Source organism: Danio rerio, chromosome 1 (genome assembly GCF_052040795.2).
Source record: "Danio rerio strain M-AB ecotype USA chromosome 1, GRCz13ab, whole genome shotgun sequence".
NCBI classification, from domain to species: domain Eukaryota; kingdom Metazoa; phylum Chordata; class Actinopteri; order Cypriniformes; family Danionidae; genus Danio; species Danio rerio.
In genome coordinates, this window is record NC_141021.1 from 43,433,541 (window position 1) to 43,450,869 (window position 17,329).

General features: G+C 35.7%; 1 protein-coding gene across 7 annotated transcripts in view; it reads left to right on the forward strand.

Annotated features, from left to right (window-relative positions):
• Positions 1-14,947, forward strand: part of LOC147837446 (uncharacterized) — a 287,795-nt gene extending 272,848 nt beyond the window's left edge. For 4 of the 7 annotated variants that reach the window (XR_015476790.1, XR_015476783.1, XM_087237470.1 and 1 more), the window contains one exon: positions 146-2,094. Coding sequence is in view for 2 of the 7 variants with exons in the window: in XM_087237470.1 (XP_087093596.1) it covers positions 146-151 (6 nt within the window). In the remaining 5 variants the exon portion in view is untranslated. Of the gene's footprint in view, positions 1-145; positions 2,095-14,742 lie in introns of those variants that run through there. The other 3 variants (XR_015476786.1, XR_015476789.1, XR_015476787.1) reach the window with 2 other exon arrangements.
• The last annotated feature ends 2,382 nt before the right edge of the window (positions 14,948-17,329 follow it).

Below are 17,329 nucleotides of genomic sequence, written 5' to 3' on the forward strand. Positions count from 1 at the left end.
ATAAACCCAACCAACAGTGTTTTAAAAAGCAATCCAGAAAAAGAAAAGCCAATGAGGCAGTCTGATTTTTTCCACATTTTTAGATTTTACCACATTCTCATTCTGTTGTTTACTTTTTTTTTTTTTTTTAACCATTCTTTTTCAGACTTAAACCCCGTCATCACCGTCAACTTTACTCTCAAATCCTCCAACATACGTAGCGAGCTACTGGACAAACTGGTAACAGCTGAAAAGCCGTCCCCACGGAGGTAAGCGGTCAGCTTGTAAGCGCAGAAAGGAACTGCATTATATCGCCATGTTTACATTCATCATTCAGATAAAATGCTGCCATACGTTCACTGAAGTCAAAAAGTTTTGACAATGTTTTTAATTAATTTTACATATCTTTGATATTTTAAGGACATGAGGTTGAACAGTTAATAACAGAATGAAAAAAAATTGGGTGAACTAATCTTTTTGAGTAAAAACATTTTGTTTATTTTTTATTTATTTAATTTCTTAATGTTTTTGTTTTTTATTGCATAGAATAGCGGAAAATAAACAAAATAAGATGCCTTTCAGATGTTCATAACCATCAAACTATATTACAGAACTATGATAGCATATAATAAAGCTATAACATCCTTTCCATAAAAAAAATTTCTCTCACCAATAGAATAATAACAAACTTTTTTATCATTTTACATTACATTATTGCAGTAACAAGTTTATAGTAACAATTCATACTGTTTACTACTGGCTTATTGCATGCCTATTATTAAGATATTAACTCTTTATTAGCACCCCAATACCTAAACCCAACTACTACCTTGCTAACTACTAGCAAGCAGCTAATTAGTAGTTTATTGGGCTAAATGTCTTCTTAGTTAATGATTTGTTAGTAACATGAATTGCAATTTAAATTAAAGTGTGACCATTACTTCTTTTCTACAGGGTAAAGTAAAATAAAAATGAAAAAATTGATTAAATTGTTTATAGTCTATTTTGCTTTTTAATGATGGTGTGAACTAAGGCACGGTCTAAAGAGCAAGTTAAAAGTAATGCAAAAACACAAACAGTTAATGATGACTGTAGAAAGCAAAAGCCGAATACTGGACATTTTAGGATATTTATAAATTCTGATCAGACACATTTTTGTTCTTAATAAAGAGGACATATAGCCACCCTATGCGAACAGAACTTTATAGAATAAACAAATGTTTAAATTTTTACAGATATTTTTTACAATGTTAACAAACCCAAACCTAATAAATCTACAGAAACTGAATTTTCGTCATTGTGGATGTCACTATTCAATGTGCACTGCACTTTGGAGACATTTTTTTTTTGTTTTCCTCGAAGAACTCTATGTTCTTTTCTTAAACGCCTCGTCTATACTTTCTTTCCTTTTTCTTTCTCTCATTTCTGAGGTACTTAAGCTGTCTCCAGGGCCGAAGCCCTTAGCCTGTCGCTTATTGATTCCTTCAACAAGCCTCCTGTTCCCTTTGGGCTGGAATTGAGCAATTATACATTTTCCCTGTTTTACTCTGCCCTTGCAATCAGCACCTAGTCAAGCACAGAGTAGCTGTGGTGATTAAGGAAGAGGACATGATGATGAAGATCGCTGTAAAACCTGGGAAATGTTCCTGCTATTGTCATAATTACTCCTGACGGCTTGTCTTGTTAAAGTGTTGGTAATAAGGTAAATTCCTGTGCTGTAGTCGAGTGTCTTTTCATTTGCGTAGCGTTTATAAAAGATCACTCCAGGCAAAAACAATGTTCTTTTATGCAGATGTCAGTTTTAGGATTTGGGCTTTTGATTTTTCATTTTGTTTTTTTGTTTTTTTTGTTTTTTTGGTCTAACACCAATCTACCCCTATGTATGGCTACATTTCATCTTAAAAATATAATGCGGGGCGGTATGATGCTGCCAAAGCTTCTGTTTCTTTCCACGCTACCGGCTGACCACTTACCTCCATGTGGACGGCTTTTCCACTGCTACCAGATAGCAGATGCCCAATAGCTCACCATGTGTGCTGGTAAACTTGAGACGGAGAGAGGAGTTGACCGTTACGACAAGGTTCAAATCTGGTGAAGAATAGTTTCAGAAATCAGGTAGGATTGTTGAAGTTGAAGTAATGAGATATTAAATTAACAAAGTTCAAAACTTTTCAAATGAGTAGAATTAACTTTCAGTAAATTTTAAGTTTATTACACGCATTTCATTTGATAAAGTTGACTGTTGGGTTTTACAGTGTACTGTATGTCATATATTAACATCATTAAATTAATAATGTAATCAATTGACTGGGGAAGTATGGTGAATTAGTTCTTTAGTTCCTATTCACATACTGTATTGCCTTCCCTGCATAATTTTGGAAAAGCACTATAGTGAACTGGTTTCAGGTTCCACATAAACAATGGATGGGCCCCCCAAATTACCCACTTTTCTGGCTGTTAGTGCAGTTACCTGTGTTGTAGGCCCTTTGTCCTTTTTCCGGTAAATAGATTTGAATTATGAAAGGTGGTGATTATGGGATTACAAAAGAGCTAAAGTGCACTGTTGTGGTTGTTTCTGTGTTAAACAGAGTGCGTTGTCTCTTTTTTTGTTTTAGCTCATCGTCTGTGTGAGACTGAGACATTTCGTTAGCCGGCATGATGCAATGAATAAAAGATGAAGCGTTTCTCTCTTTCTCTGCCTCTGTGCTTGAGGTGTTGTGGCCTGTTCTCTGTTCAGAAGGGATATTTTGCATAATTACAGCCATCACAGCACCACTCCAGCCATACAGTTGCAGCGATCTCACTGACTTTGTGTAGTTTTCCAGGAATAGCTTAATTGGGGCACATATCTCAAGTAATGTTTTTCCTTTTACTTGAATAGGATTAAAAAGAGAGAGAGAGAGTGAGAGAGAGAGAGAGAGAGAGAGAGAGAGAGAGAGAGAGAGAGAGAGAGAGTATGGCCAAGGTATATCTACTGGTAAATGAAGTAATACCTGAAAACAAACGTTTACAATGTAATAAAAGTATTTAATTTAAAAGTTTTTAATCTATACTTTATATATCTAAATTATATATAGGGCTCCTTGGATGACTTATATGAATTACATTTGCATATAGTCGCATATATTCATATATAATGCATATCATAAGAAATAGAAAATTTTTAAATGAAGACTTCTGAAAGTTTCTGGCCTTTATTGGAATTATATAAAATCATATATTTTTTATAATATAATATAATATAATATAATATAATATAATATAATATAATATAATACAATATCATTTAATATAATATAATATAGAGGCGAGGCAGTGGCACAGTAGGTAGTGCTGTCGCCTCACAGCAAGAAGGTCGCTGGGTCGCTGGCTCGAACCTCGGCTCAGTTGGCGTTTCTGTGTGGAGTTTGCATGTTCTCCCTGCCTTCACGTGGGTTTCCTCCAGGTGCTCCAGTTTCCAAAAACATGTGGTACAGGTGAATTGGGTAGGCTAAATTGTCCGTTGTGTATGAGTGTGTGTGTGAATGTGTGTGTGGATGTTTCCCAGAGATGGGTTGTGGCTGGAAGGACATCCGCTGCGTAAAAACCTGCTGGATAAGTTTTCGGTTCATTCCGCTGTGGCGACCCCAGATTAATAAAGAGACTAAGCCGAAGAAAATGAAAGAATGAATATAATATAATATAATATAATATAATATAATATAATATAATATAATATAATATAATATAATATAATATAATATAATATAATATAAAACAATATCAGAACATTTTCAACGCTTCCTAAAATTAATAAAACCTGGAATGTTCCACAATTTGAAATAAAAACAATCTCTTTATTACATTCATGTTAAGCTGCTTTGACACAATCTACATTGTAAGAAGCAATATAGAAGTAAATATGCATTGAATTAAAAGATGAATTCTGCCAGCATTCATCATTATTGATCATTATTAATAATTATTGCCACAGTCATATCACAGCTCAAGACCGGTCACTCACTTTAGTTAAGCAGGGCTAAGCCTGGTCAGTACCTGAATGGGAGACCAGGAGTGGTGTTAGTGAGACCAGCAGGTGGCACTCAACCTGTGGTCTGTGTGAGTCCTAATGCTCCAGTACAGTGAAGGTGACACTATACTATCAGTGCCCGTCTTTCACATGAGAGGTTAAACTGAGTTCATGACTCTCTGTGGTCATTAAAAATCCAATGGCACTTCACATAAAAAGTAGGCATGTCACTGCGCGTGACAAACCCCCAGATCTTTATCTGCAGTGAAAACTGAGTAACACTCAAGGCTATGTGAGCTGCATTCTGAAAGCCTTTTATTGCATTATAAATGTGTAACAGGCTCTTTACATTTACAGATGCTTTTTCAAAGTAGCCCTTATGCAAAAAGATTGAATAGGAAGAATAAATTGTGACCATGGGCATCTATTTTTAAAACACTTAATGAGTACTTGTGTGTTTAAGTGCCATAATTAGGTCCCCTGTACATCCTCTAAAATAGAAAACTTAAAAAAAAAAAAAAGTTGCTTTGTTTTGCTAAGCATTTTTTTCTGTAAACATATGGGGGAAATGTGCCATAGAGTCACTTAGAAAATGGATCTGATTAAATATCTCTCTTAATCTGCATTTTTTACTAGAGTTTAGGAGCCATTTGTGAAAATGCTTGACCTCCTTTAGTGGACTTTGCTTCTGGGTACAACCAGAAGCCTTGAGTTTTTGAGAGAGCGGGTTGGATTGTAGCGAGACAGAAGGTTATTTAGATAAACAGAAGATAGACTATTTAAAGTGTTAAAGATAGGAAGCAACATTTTATAATCAATACGTGTCTTAACAGGCATACAGTGTAAGGAAAATAAAATTGATCGATATGATCGTATTTTTTTGACCTGGTAAGAACTCTAGCAGCTGCATTCTTCCACTAACTGAGGTTGATTAATTGAGGATATAGCTCACTAAAGTGTTATGTATTTGGCCAAAACATATTTTTTCACCGGGCTACTTCACCTAAGACAGGGGTGTCCTCTAGATAGATAGATAGATAGATAGATAGACAGTTAGATCATAACAAGAACTGCTGCTTAATTGAATGCATGTAATAGCGACACCCGGTGGTTATTTATTGAAATACGTTCATTTTTGTATAGCGGGCCAGATTCTATTGGTGTTTATAAAAAGCCTCGCGGGCCGCCACAAAACTGATTGCGGGCCGCAGATGGCCCGCGGGCCGTAGTTTGGACACGCCTGACCTAAGAGGTTCAGTTCAATGTCACATAATATTTAAAAAATGTTTCCAAATTTCCTTTTTGAATGTGCTTGTTAGCAAGCCATGTGGCTAAGAGTCTCTATAATCACAGAGACCAGAGCTTTGTCATCAGATTCCTTAATGTTGGTGTAATTTATAAACACATTATTATTATTATTATTATTATTATTATTATTATTATTATTATTATTATTATTACTACTACTACTACTACTACTACTGATAATAATAATAATAGTAATAATAATAATAATAATAATAATAATAATAATAATACAAATATTAGGGCTGGGACGATAAATTGATGTTTTGTGATTTATAGATCGATTCTTAGATTTTTGGAAATCATCCCAATTCTCTCTGGAATTAGTCCTGAGCTTAGTTTTTTAACAATAGATTGCACTTTACTCTAGTTTTTAATTGTACATTCTTATGTTATATATACACTAGACAAGGATGAAGCGTCAAGCGCAAGTAATTTTACATGTTAGGTTAATGCAAAGATGCAAATAGACATCCTGTGGCATGATACGTGCAAATGACCCGATTCGCGCCAATGAAGTTTCCTGTGGTTTCCGCGCTTAACGTACAAACCGATCTAATCGCTCAAGTTGGAAAATCTGAACTTCAGCAGACATTCGCGGCGCAGAATCCAATCAGAAGCTTGCTCTTGTAGATTATGATGTAGCGCCTTTTGTTGGTGTCCCGAAGGTAAATCCTACTGCCGCCACTAGACAATAGTTCATTAAAGCACTTGGAAACACTGCTGAAAGCCTCCATCATCCAGGTATAGTTTCTGGGGGTGTTGATGAAATCACAGAGCTGGGTGCAACTATGAAAGGATCTAGAGGACTCAGACATGAACATATGAACATATACACTTTTTTTAGTCCTCCCAAAGCACATAAACACAGCTATTCTCTCAATAAAATCCATGCCAGCTATTTATCAACGAAGCTACAGTCATCAGGCAGACTGAAGCCCTGCCCATGACACAAATCTGTGTTTAGTGAGAAGTGACTTTGACGCGCGAATGAAGTGAATTTGATGTGCGAATGAAGCGAGTAAGCTTAAAATGTTTACACGTGAATAGCGTGATTTATTTGTGCGTTCCACATTTGGTGTGAACACAGCATTACTGAGCATGAACGCAAGTGCTCAAAAGTACTTGCACCACAGCTTTTAGTCCACTGGAGTCTTGAAGTTCTCTTAAATATTTTGATTAAACCGTTAAATCGATTAATAATTGATTTATGTTCATTTGGCATGTATAAGGATTGACAGAGTGTGGCTGTGTGTAAACCATACAGCGCCATCTAGTGGTAAAAACTAAGCTCAGAATTGATTCAAGAGATGCAGAATCATTACCTGATTCGCAACGCATCAATTTCTGATGTCCCAGCCCTTAATATTACACAATGCTTATTTTCAGTGTAAAATTGGTTTGTTTTGTTGTTTCTGGAGTGTCAGAATGATATGCAAAGGCTCCACCCTCTTCTGGAAAGCAGCAGCTCATTTATTAGCGGTTAAGCAGCAGTATTTACTAGCTATAATAAAAGATTAATAAAAATTAATAAAATATTTATAATATTTTTTGATGCATTCTGGGGACACCAGAGATTAATAATTGATTTGTTTTTCTCTTATGAAAGGGATACAGCACATTAATGGTATTAACAAACCATTAACTGTTAGCTTAATAGTTAGTAAGGTAGAAGTTGGGTTTAGATTTTGGGTACAGTTAGGGATGCAGTATAAGATCATACTTTATAACTCTTAATGAACAGATAATATTAAATAATTGACATGTAATAAGACACTAGTGAATTGTGACCTAAACTAAAGAGTATACCGTGTACTTTTAATAGAGCATCAGCAACAATCTTTTGCATTTGGATTCAAGTTTATTAAACAAGTGCTTTCAGGAGGGCACAGCTCCACTGACTTCCTGTTTTCTTCGTTCCTCTGCCCAATTGGCTGTGACCGACCGTCTACAGGAACCAATCAATACTATCAATACACAGCAGCATTGTGCATTGTGCTCTTCTCCCTTATCGCAATACACAGGGAATACACCATGACATCAGATGCCCCTACTTGAGCAATTATGCAGGGTCTTAAAAGCATGACCACTGGTCTGTGGTAAATCTTTACGTCACTAGATATCCCATTTATATAAAGGTCAGTATAGGGGCATGAGACTGTGATTGTGCTTTTCAGTTACTGCCTTTTTCTTGGTGTTCTCTACATTAATTTATTTTGTGTGAATCATTATATAGTCTTCCAACTGCCTGCTGTGCTTTTATCCTATTTCTTTCTCTTTCTGCGGATATATATATATATATATATATATATATATATATATATATATATATATATATATATATATATATATATACATATATATATATATACATACATATATATATATATAGTAAATATATATATATATATATATATATATATATATATATATATATATATATATATATATATATATTTACTCTGTTGCCTCAGCTTCTTTTTTCCTTTTCTTTTTTTTTATTAAGTTAACAGAACGATGAGAAGTCACTTCAATGTTTGAATGAGTTGAGTGTATTGTGTATAAAGCCTACAGTTTCATCTATTAAATTTGCACCACCTAAAGACAGAAAACTGAAATCAGTGTTGACAAAATATATATCAAGTATCTTACAAGTATCTGTTGACAATTGCCTAGTCAACCTTAGAAATGAAGCATAAAATTAACATTGCATGACAGAGCACTGACATTAAGTAAAGTGCATTTGGTAATTATAATAAATGTTTATATATATATTTTTTTTTACATTTCTTAATAAATCTAGAAATGCCTGATTGTGCACCTGCTTTGTATGTTATCACTCGATTGAATGGCTGTTAGTGGTTGTCAGCTGTGAGATATGGGCCAGTAGGGGCCTTCTGCGCCTACTGGTAGGCTCAGAAAGCTGTTATTATCCATCCAGATTGTTAATCAGCTACTAATAGAGAAGACTCCAGATCTGTTTTTGCATTACTGTGATGGTTGGGTTTGGGGCTGGGGTAGGGGTAGACGTTAATAAAATACATTCATTCATTCATTTTCTTTTCAGCTTAGTCCCTTTATTAATCTGGGGTTGCCAGAGCAGAATAAACCGCCAACTGATGCAGCAATTGTTTTACGCAGCGGATGCCCTTCCAGCTGCTACCCATCGCTGGGAGGTTAATAAAATACATTGAATGTGAAATTTAATAAGTTATATAAATAATTCCTGTGGTTAATCAGCTACAGTATGCTAATAGAAAAGACTCCAGATCTAGATCTGTTTTTACATTACTGTGACAGTTGGGTTTAGGGTTGGGGTAGGGGTAGACATTAATACAATTAATGGGAAATGTAATAAATAATATAAATAATTCTCATTAACTTCCAGCCGCAGCCATGATCTATACCTGATTAAACATGTGGATGGATGATAACAACCTGCTAGGCTACTAGTAGGCACAAGACCCCTACAGGCCCATATCTATCAGCTGATAACCACTGATAACACCCAGTCTACTGAGCGATAACATTTGAATCGGCCGTCCAGGTCATATAATGTATTCTAAGCATAAATAAATGCACATATATTGCAAAATACTGCATGTCAAATTCTGTATGTCATGTTAATTAACATGTTTTTACAGTGTGTTCATGTTGTTTTGACGCTTTAAAGTTACAATGGCCATTGACTGGAATTTTGTCAAACACCAAAGACCACAGTTTCAGCTAGAATTTTTTTAAAATCTTCTACTGAAAACTCACCTCTAATTGAATGGCCTGAGGATGAGCAAACTAACAGAAAATGTTGTATGTGTGTATGTAGCCTACTGTAGAATCAATTGCCCAATGGCCCATATCTATCAGCTGATAACCACTGGTAATGCCCGTTCAATCGAGTGATAGCATTCGAATCGGCTGGATTATATTTAGTGCGATTGTAACCTCCAAAACCTGTTGTTAGCTTGACTAAAATGTAAAAAAGTGTATATTTATTTATTAATTGATTGATTCATTTATTTATTTATTTATTGTTTCATTTATTCATTCATTTTCCTTTGGCTTAGTCGCTTTTTTTATCAGGGATTGCCACAGGGGAATGAAGCCAACCTATCCAGCATATGTTTTACACAGCGGATGCCCTTCCAGCTGCAACCAAGCATCCATACACGCTCATTCACACACATACACTACGGCAAATTTAGTTTATTCAACTCACCTATAGCGCATGTCTTTGGACTGTGGGGGCAATCAGAGCACCCGGAGAGAACATGCAAATCCCACACAGAAATGCCAGCTGACCCAGCCAGGACTCAACCCAGCGTCCTTCCTGTGAGGCGATAGTGCTAACCACTGAGCCACCATGACACCCTGTTTTTTTATTTATTAGCATTAGTCATTTTTCTTTAAAAAAAAAAAACAAAAAAAGGATTTTTAAAGTAGTCTTTAAATGAGTATTTTTAAAGTACTCTATTGTTATTTTTATGTATTGATTTGTATTATTTAATTAAATTTTAACTTTGTTTATTTGTTAATCTTATGTCATGGAAAAATAACACACATACGATATAGCATATTATTTACATATAAACATGAAAGAAATGAAGATCCTGGCTAAAGGATGAATAAAAGAACAAATAAATTCTTACTTTAATGTTCAATAAATAATTTAACAAATGTTCAATGATATTAAAGCAAAATTTCTTTGTTGAACTTCATAATATAAATTATATATTTTTAAATACTATATTTATTTGATAGCAGTATATCTCAATAATCCAAAATTAATATACACAAAAATACACATATATTTGTACATAAAAGAATAACATCAGTCATAAATGAATGAAAGATTTGTGTTGATATTCTAGTGATTTCCACTGTAGTGAGTGCAAAAAAGCTGCCATTTTAAAAGCTAATGACAGTTGTGGGTCATGTTTGTCCAATTTATTTTCGACTAGTAGGTATATTACTATAAATGGAGACAGATTGTCCTTCTCTGCTGCGCACTGTCACCGCAGGACAAAAAAGAGCAATACAGGTTTAACAAGACTGTGCCTGAGGCGCACCAGTAAAACACTGTTTGGTGAAAATGACCTGCTATCATTGAATCAAGCAGCGTCTCATGGTGAGGACAGGAGCACCGCATAAAGGTCACTGGGGAAGGAGACTGTCGAATGATTATTGAATAAGGAACAGACATTTAAACACCTTTAGGCTATTGACAACATTTCTCTGGCACCTTTACTTAAAGCAGTTTGTTTCTATGTGTAAATCTGCACTACAGCATAATGTGTCAGTGGATTCGTTTGCTGTGAACCAGGAAGATTCATATCGATAGCACTATTAAACTGAGCAAAACTTTCTGAGCCGCAGTTTATTGGAGTCTGTGATGTGAAAGACTGATTTGATTAGAAAGATACTGTGTGTGTGTGTGTCCGTGTGTGTGAGTGTGTGTGTGTCAAGGCCAGACACCTGTAAACAACATTAACACTCCGAGACAAGAGCATGCTGAGTCTTCTAAGAAATGACTTATGTGCTTTGTCTTTTTTATTTTTTAGCTCACTCTTATGATTGAAAGAAAACTTCAGCACCATCTGCAGGTGATGAATAATAGACAGAGATCAAAGATGTTAAGGATAATGACAGCTCTTTATTTTACAAAACCAAGGACGCACATGTGTAGGGCTTTGTTACATCTTTCCAAATTCTTTTGAGCAGGTTTTGTCAGATGGCATGAAGGTCTTTCTTTAACCATGTGATTTAAAATAAATAAATAAATAGTTTAGACTATTACATTAGACTATGACATTTTACAAGTCTCTCTCTCTTGTAATTAGGAATGGCCGAAAGTACCAATCCTAATATTTGATACTGACGATGTTCTGCTTGGTTATACATTTAATAATAATAATTCCTCTTTGGTGGAGTTGATGATTCTAGGAAGAACCTTTAACAACCATAATACCTTCTTATTGAACAAAACGTTCTCGATAGAGTAGTAAAAAGTTCCTTTAGATCATTTAAATGTTCTTCACACTGCGATATGAATGCTCCTTTTAAGAACTAATTGTTGAAAGGTTCATTGGGGAACCAAAAAAGGGTTAATCACTGCAAAAAATATTTTGTAAACATATAGGATGAGTTATAATATTTAATGTTGTTGCTCTGCCTCAGTCTAACAGTGTTCAGCAATTTAAAATTGACCGATGGCCAATCAAATAATGGCAGCTGGGAGTTTAATGTTTATTGTGGTGTTTTATTAATTTTGCTCATATTTACTTTTACTTACTACCAGGGCCGCTTATATCAAAGTTGATTTTTAGCCACCATGTTGGTGTTTCACAACATCTCGTTTTTACCAGATGGTTGTTAGCCCAACTCTAAACCCCCAACCTGAAGGACCAGGATACACACAATGGACAGTTCAGCTTGCCTAATTTATTTAGTGCATGTCTTTGCACTTGTCGGGGAAACCGGAGCACCCATAGGAAACTCACACGAACATGGTGACAACATACAAACTTTACACAGAAATGAGGCCCAGCCGGGTCTCAAACCAGTGACCTTCTTGCTGTGTGGCGACATGGATACCCACTGTGTTACTGTGCCGCCCCCATATTCTATAACCTCCATAATCGATGACTATTCTATTACTATTTTAAAATTCAAATTTGTGACACTGACCCTAAATCCAGACAATGATCAAAGTTTATTGATTTTTCTTGTTCCTTCACTGTAAAAATGATTTGTTCACTTAACCATTGATTCAGTTAATTTGTATTTGACTTAATTGACTTAAGTTTTCTCAAAGTAAAATGTTTGACAGAGTTAAATAATTGACCCAACTTATTTTAGTTAACTGGACTTATAAAGTTTAGTTTTAAGAGGTAAACTTACAGTGCACAAAATAAATGAGTACACCCCATTTTGAAAATTAGGATATTTATTCATTTCTCAGTGAATATAGGAATATAGGTCATATATTTTGATGCATTTGAAAAAAACAGATTTATTAAAATTATATATTTAATTAAATATTATTTTAGTCTCCTAATATCTTTAGAAATAGGAAGATAATTAATTTATTACATGCAAAATATTAGAAAACAAATTACAACCTATACAATTTCAACAACATTTTATTTATATACTTTTTGTTTCTCTTGAACTTTGTTCTTTTAACATGCTATTTTGTTAGATAAGCTCCAGATTTGGGTTCATTACTGATTAATATAATCTATAAGTACAGATATTATACTGTAAAGCTTCCTATAGAAAATATTAATTTAAATGAGAGATTTGTGAGTGGTGTACTTATATATGTTGAGCACTGTATGTTATCAAGTTAGCAGAACTGGCCAAGTCTAGTTTAAATACACTAACTTAAATGTAAGTTATATTTTCAAGTTCACTGTACTTAATCTAGAATGTTTTCTAAATTAGAAAGAGAACACTCCCAATTTAGCAATTACACATGATGTACAATATAGTTGTCTTTATAAAGTATGTTTTCAAAGTAAATTTTTACAAAGTAACTGTAAAGTAAAAGTAATCTCAAGAGGGAAATCAAATAACTGGAAATCTCAAAAACACTCAACTAACACAGGCTCTTGGAAAAAAATTACACCAGAACTTGAAAGAGTATAAACTCTTTATTTCAATGTATTTTTGAGTGAGTGTATCTTGCACAGCAGATATCTGCTCTAATGTTCATCAACAGTTTCTGATTTCCAGAAGTCATCCCTCTGCTCAGCTCTTCCTTACTATCTGTGTGCTGTTTAAAAAAATGCTAAACAATTACGCATTTTTTTCTTTACATGACAAAATATAAAGCACTAAAGCTGAAAGACATAAACACAACATGTACACCAAATCTTATTGACCTAAAAATCATTACTTTGCTTCAGCTTTGAATGTCTTATGACAATTTGTTGATAGGTTGTAGTGAAATACTGCTTGAGGTAATTCTATGAAGCAAAGAAAAAATAAAGCCAAAGCATATTTAATAAATAGTGTGCACGATCAAGACCAGAGTAATTACTAAATCTTTGACATTTACAGAAATTTTTCAAAACTATATGTCTACTGTTGATTAATTATTTGTTTACTGTATGCATATGACAGGATATAGTTGGTAAAACCTCACCTATAGTAAGTCAATCTGACCCCTGGGAGTGTGCTGCAACCTTTAGAATGAGAAAATGGCATTTATGTGATTTTTTGTAAATATTTTTCTTAAATAGTAGTGACTGAACAATTTAAAAATCTGATGAAAATATACCATGTGTCTGACGTCATCTGGTGTTTAACTGGGAGATGACAAACTGACTTAATGGTGCACATTCCGCTACCTGCTAGATTGGAAGAATGCATATGCTTTTGCCATAGGTCAATTTTACATTGCTGAACACTGTTAGACTGAGGCAGAGCAACAACATTAAATATTATAACTCATCCTATATGTTTACAAAATATTTTTTGCAGTGATTAACCCTTTTTTGGTTCCCCAATGAACCTTTCAACAATTAGTTCTTAAAAGGAGCATTCATATCGCAGTGTGAAGAACATTTAAATGACCAACTTTGTTGTTTTAACTTACAAAATCATGCGGAAAAAACGAAAATGCAGAATAATTTTTTACAGTGTGTTAGATAATGATAAATTTCCTACTGCAAATATATCAAAACTTAATTTTTGATCAGTAATGTGCATTGGCATCTACTGTAATTTAGACAAGGCAACCAAATATTGTCCTATAACAAAGTATAAATCAATGTGGCTGCGTCCGAAACCGCATACTTCCATACTATATAGTACGCCAAAATCAGTATGCGAGCCGAGTAGTATGTCCGAATTCATAGAATTCGAAAATCAGTATGCGAGTAGTACCCGGATGACTTACTACTTCCGGCGAGATTCCGGAGTGCGCATCCCATGCATGCTGCGCTATCCCATGATGCCCCACGAGCAAATTCATGAATGGAAGTAAAGCGACGCAACTGACGCAGGTAGGTCACGTGACCATGACAAAATGGCGGATGTAGTACGTCCGAATTCCATTCATACTTTTCACATTCATACTGTATAGAACATACTTTTCTAACGGCCGAGTAGTAAGTTTAAATTGAAATGCAGTACCTACTGAGTAGTAGGCGGTTTCGGACACAGCCTGTGTGTTTTCTCAGTATCTCAAAAGTCGCTGTCACAGCCAGGCCAGATTCTTCCTGCTCACAACCACCCCAATCACTCTGATCACCCTCACCTGAGTTCTGATTAGTCCTGCACCTGTACGTCATCAACAGCCATGCACTCTAGCTCCATAAATACCTGCACTTCAGTTCACTCTGAATCCAGGCTCGTCTATTGACAAAAGGACTAAATGTCATGGTCAGCGCTATCTAGCTTGATCTGGAAATTACTTACCTGTCCTGTTTTCCTGTTATCTCCAGTGTTTCTCATCTCTCTCATTCCTAGTATGTTTCCCTTCTGGTCTCATCTGGTGTCCGTCACCCACTCCTTCCGTGCACCTGGTTCCATCCATCCTTCGGTCCATCTTTATCATCCAATCAGCTACTCCACTTCCAAGCTGCAATAGACTCTTGTTTGGTCATTCTATTTTCATCTGCCACCAAATTCAATAAACTGTTTACATTCACTCACAGTGCCTGGTCTATCCTCCTGTGCCTTTGACGCATACAACACATTAGTCACATTTATGTGAAGCTGCTTTGACACAATCTACATTGTAAAAGGGCTATACAAATAAAGCTAAATTGAATTGAATTGAATTACTTCCAATTGTTAGTTTCAGTACGCACAGTTGTGTTTCTTCCCATACCGATACACTTCCAGTGAACTTCAATTTTATACAGTTCCTTTTACAGCATCGATGTAATGAAATTAAAATACACTCACCGGTCACTTTATTAGTGCTCGTAAATGCAAATTTCTAATCAGCCAATCACATGGCAGAAACTCAATGCATTAAAGGCATGTAGACATGGTCAAAGCGATCTGCTGCAGTTCAACCGAGCATCAGAATGGGGAAGAAAGGTGATTTAAGTGACTTTAAACATGGCATGGTTGTTGGTGCCAGATGGACTGATCCAAGTATTTCAAACTGCTGATCTATTGGGATTTTCACGCACAACCATCTCTAGGGTTTACAGGGAATGATTAGAAAAAGAGAAGATATCCAGTGAGCGGCAGTTCTGTGGACCCAAAAGCCTTGAGAATGTCTAGACTGGTTTGAGCTGATAGAAAGGCAACAGTAACTTAAATAGCCGACAGCTAGCTCTCTGCAACTCTCTCTGCACAGGGCTTACTGAAGCTAAGCATTGCTGCGCCCGGGCAGTACCTGGATGGGAGACCACATGGGAAAGCAAGGTTGCTGTCGGAAGTGGTGTTAGTGAGGCCAGCAGGGGGCGCCCAACCTGTGGTCTGTGTGGGTCGTAATGCCCCAGTATAGTGATGTGGACTCTATAATGCTCGTGAGCGCCATCTTTCGGATGAGACGTTAAACAGAGGTCTCGACTCTCTGTGGTGTCCCAGGATGTCCTTCGAAATAGAGTAGCGGTTTCATCCTGGCATCCTGGCCAAATTTGCCCACTGGCATCTGTCCATCACGGCCTCCTAACCTTCCCCATATCATAATTGTCTTCATCACTTTGTCTCCTCTCCACCAATCATCTGGTGTGTGTTGTGCGATCTGACTCAAAATGACTGCCATCCTGTCATCCAGGTGGATGCTGCACACTGGTGGTGCATGTGGAGACCCCCCCCCCCCCTTGTTTAAAGCACTTTGAGTGGCCAGAAAAGTGCTACATAAATGTAAGGAATTATTATTATTATTATTATTATTATTATTATTTATAGCCATTTGTTACAAAAAAGGTATGCAGAAGAGCATCTCTGAATGCACAACAAGTCCAACCTTGAGGTGGATGGGCCACACCGGATGCCACTCCTGTCAGCTATGAACAGGAAACTGAGACTACAATTCGAACAAGTTCACTGCACTCAAATGGCCTCCACAGTCACCAGAACTCAATCCAATAGAGCAGTTTTGGGATGTGGTGGAACAAGAGATTTGCATCATGGATGTGCAGCTAACAAATCTGCAGCAACTGTGTGCTATCATGTCAATATGGACCAAAATCTCTAAGGAATATTTCCAGTAACTTTTTTAAATCTATGTCACGAAGGACTAAGGTATTTCTGAAGGCAAAAGGGGTACTAGTAAGGTGTACCTAATAAAGTGGCCAGTGAGTTTATAATCAGTTAAATAGACTTCAGCATTCATTTAGTTGTTTAAGCGTAAAACTAGATGAAAAGCCATTTACACTCATGCACCCGTCAGGATCAGCAGGCGAGCGCAAAAACTCCATTGAAAATACTGGAGTAAAATAAATGTTCATATTTTAAAGTTATAATGCGGGGAAAAAATGTCATTTAATGCAGTGCTTCATGTACATTCTGAGTCTCACTTTATATCATTTTTCAATCAGGCTGTGAAGATCGTTGATTTTTAAAGAAAACAGACCTTAAACAGGCCAATTTGGTTAAGGTATACAGTTCACCAGAAGCGTTTGATCCAGGTTACTGCAAAACTAAAAGTCTTTTCACATACTTTTCCATATACCCTATTAGTTCCAATTTTCTTTATTACCAGAAATTAGTTTAAATTCTTTGCCCATTTAATTCCTCTAAATTCAAAGCTGCAAATGAAACAGTTTGCACAACAACTTGTTTTTCATCAATATAAAACAATGGCAAAATATTTGTTGATTGATGGCTGGATAGACAGATGGATAATGGATGCATAGTTGGACGGATATATGTTTGTTACTTGCAATGCTTCATGAGAGTATTTTTTCTTTCAGCACGCCTGTTAATACAGGCATCTTTGTCTTTCAGTCCAATGTTCACATTCTGTGCTTGAAAGCAAAGGTTGAAATGCTGTGATTTTGCCAGTAGCAGACTGACTTGGTCTTATTACGCTTTATTGTAAACTTTTCAAAAACAAATGGGAAACAT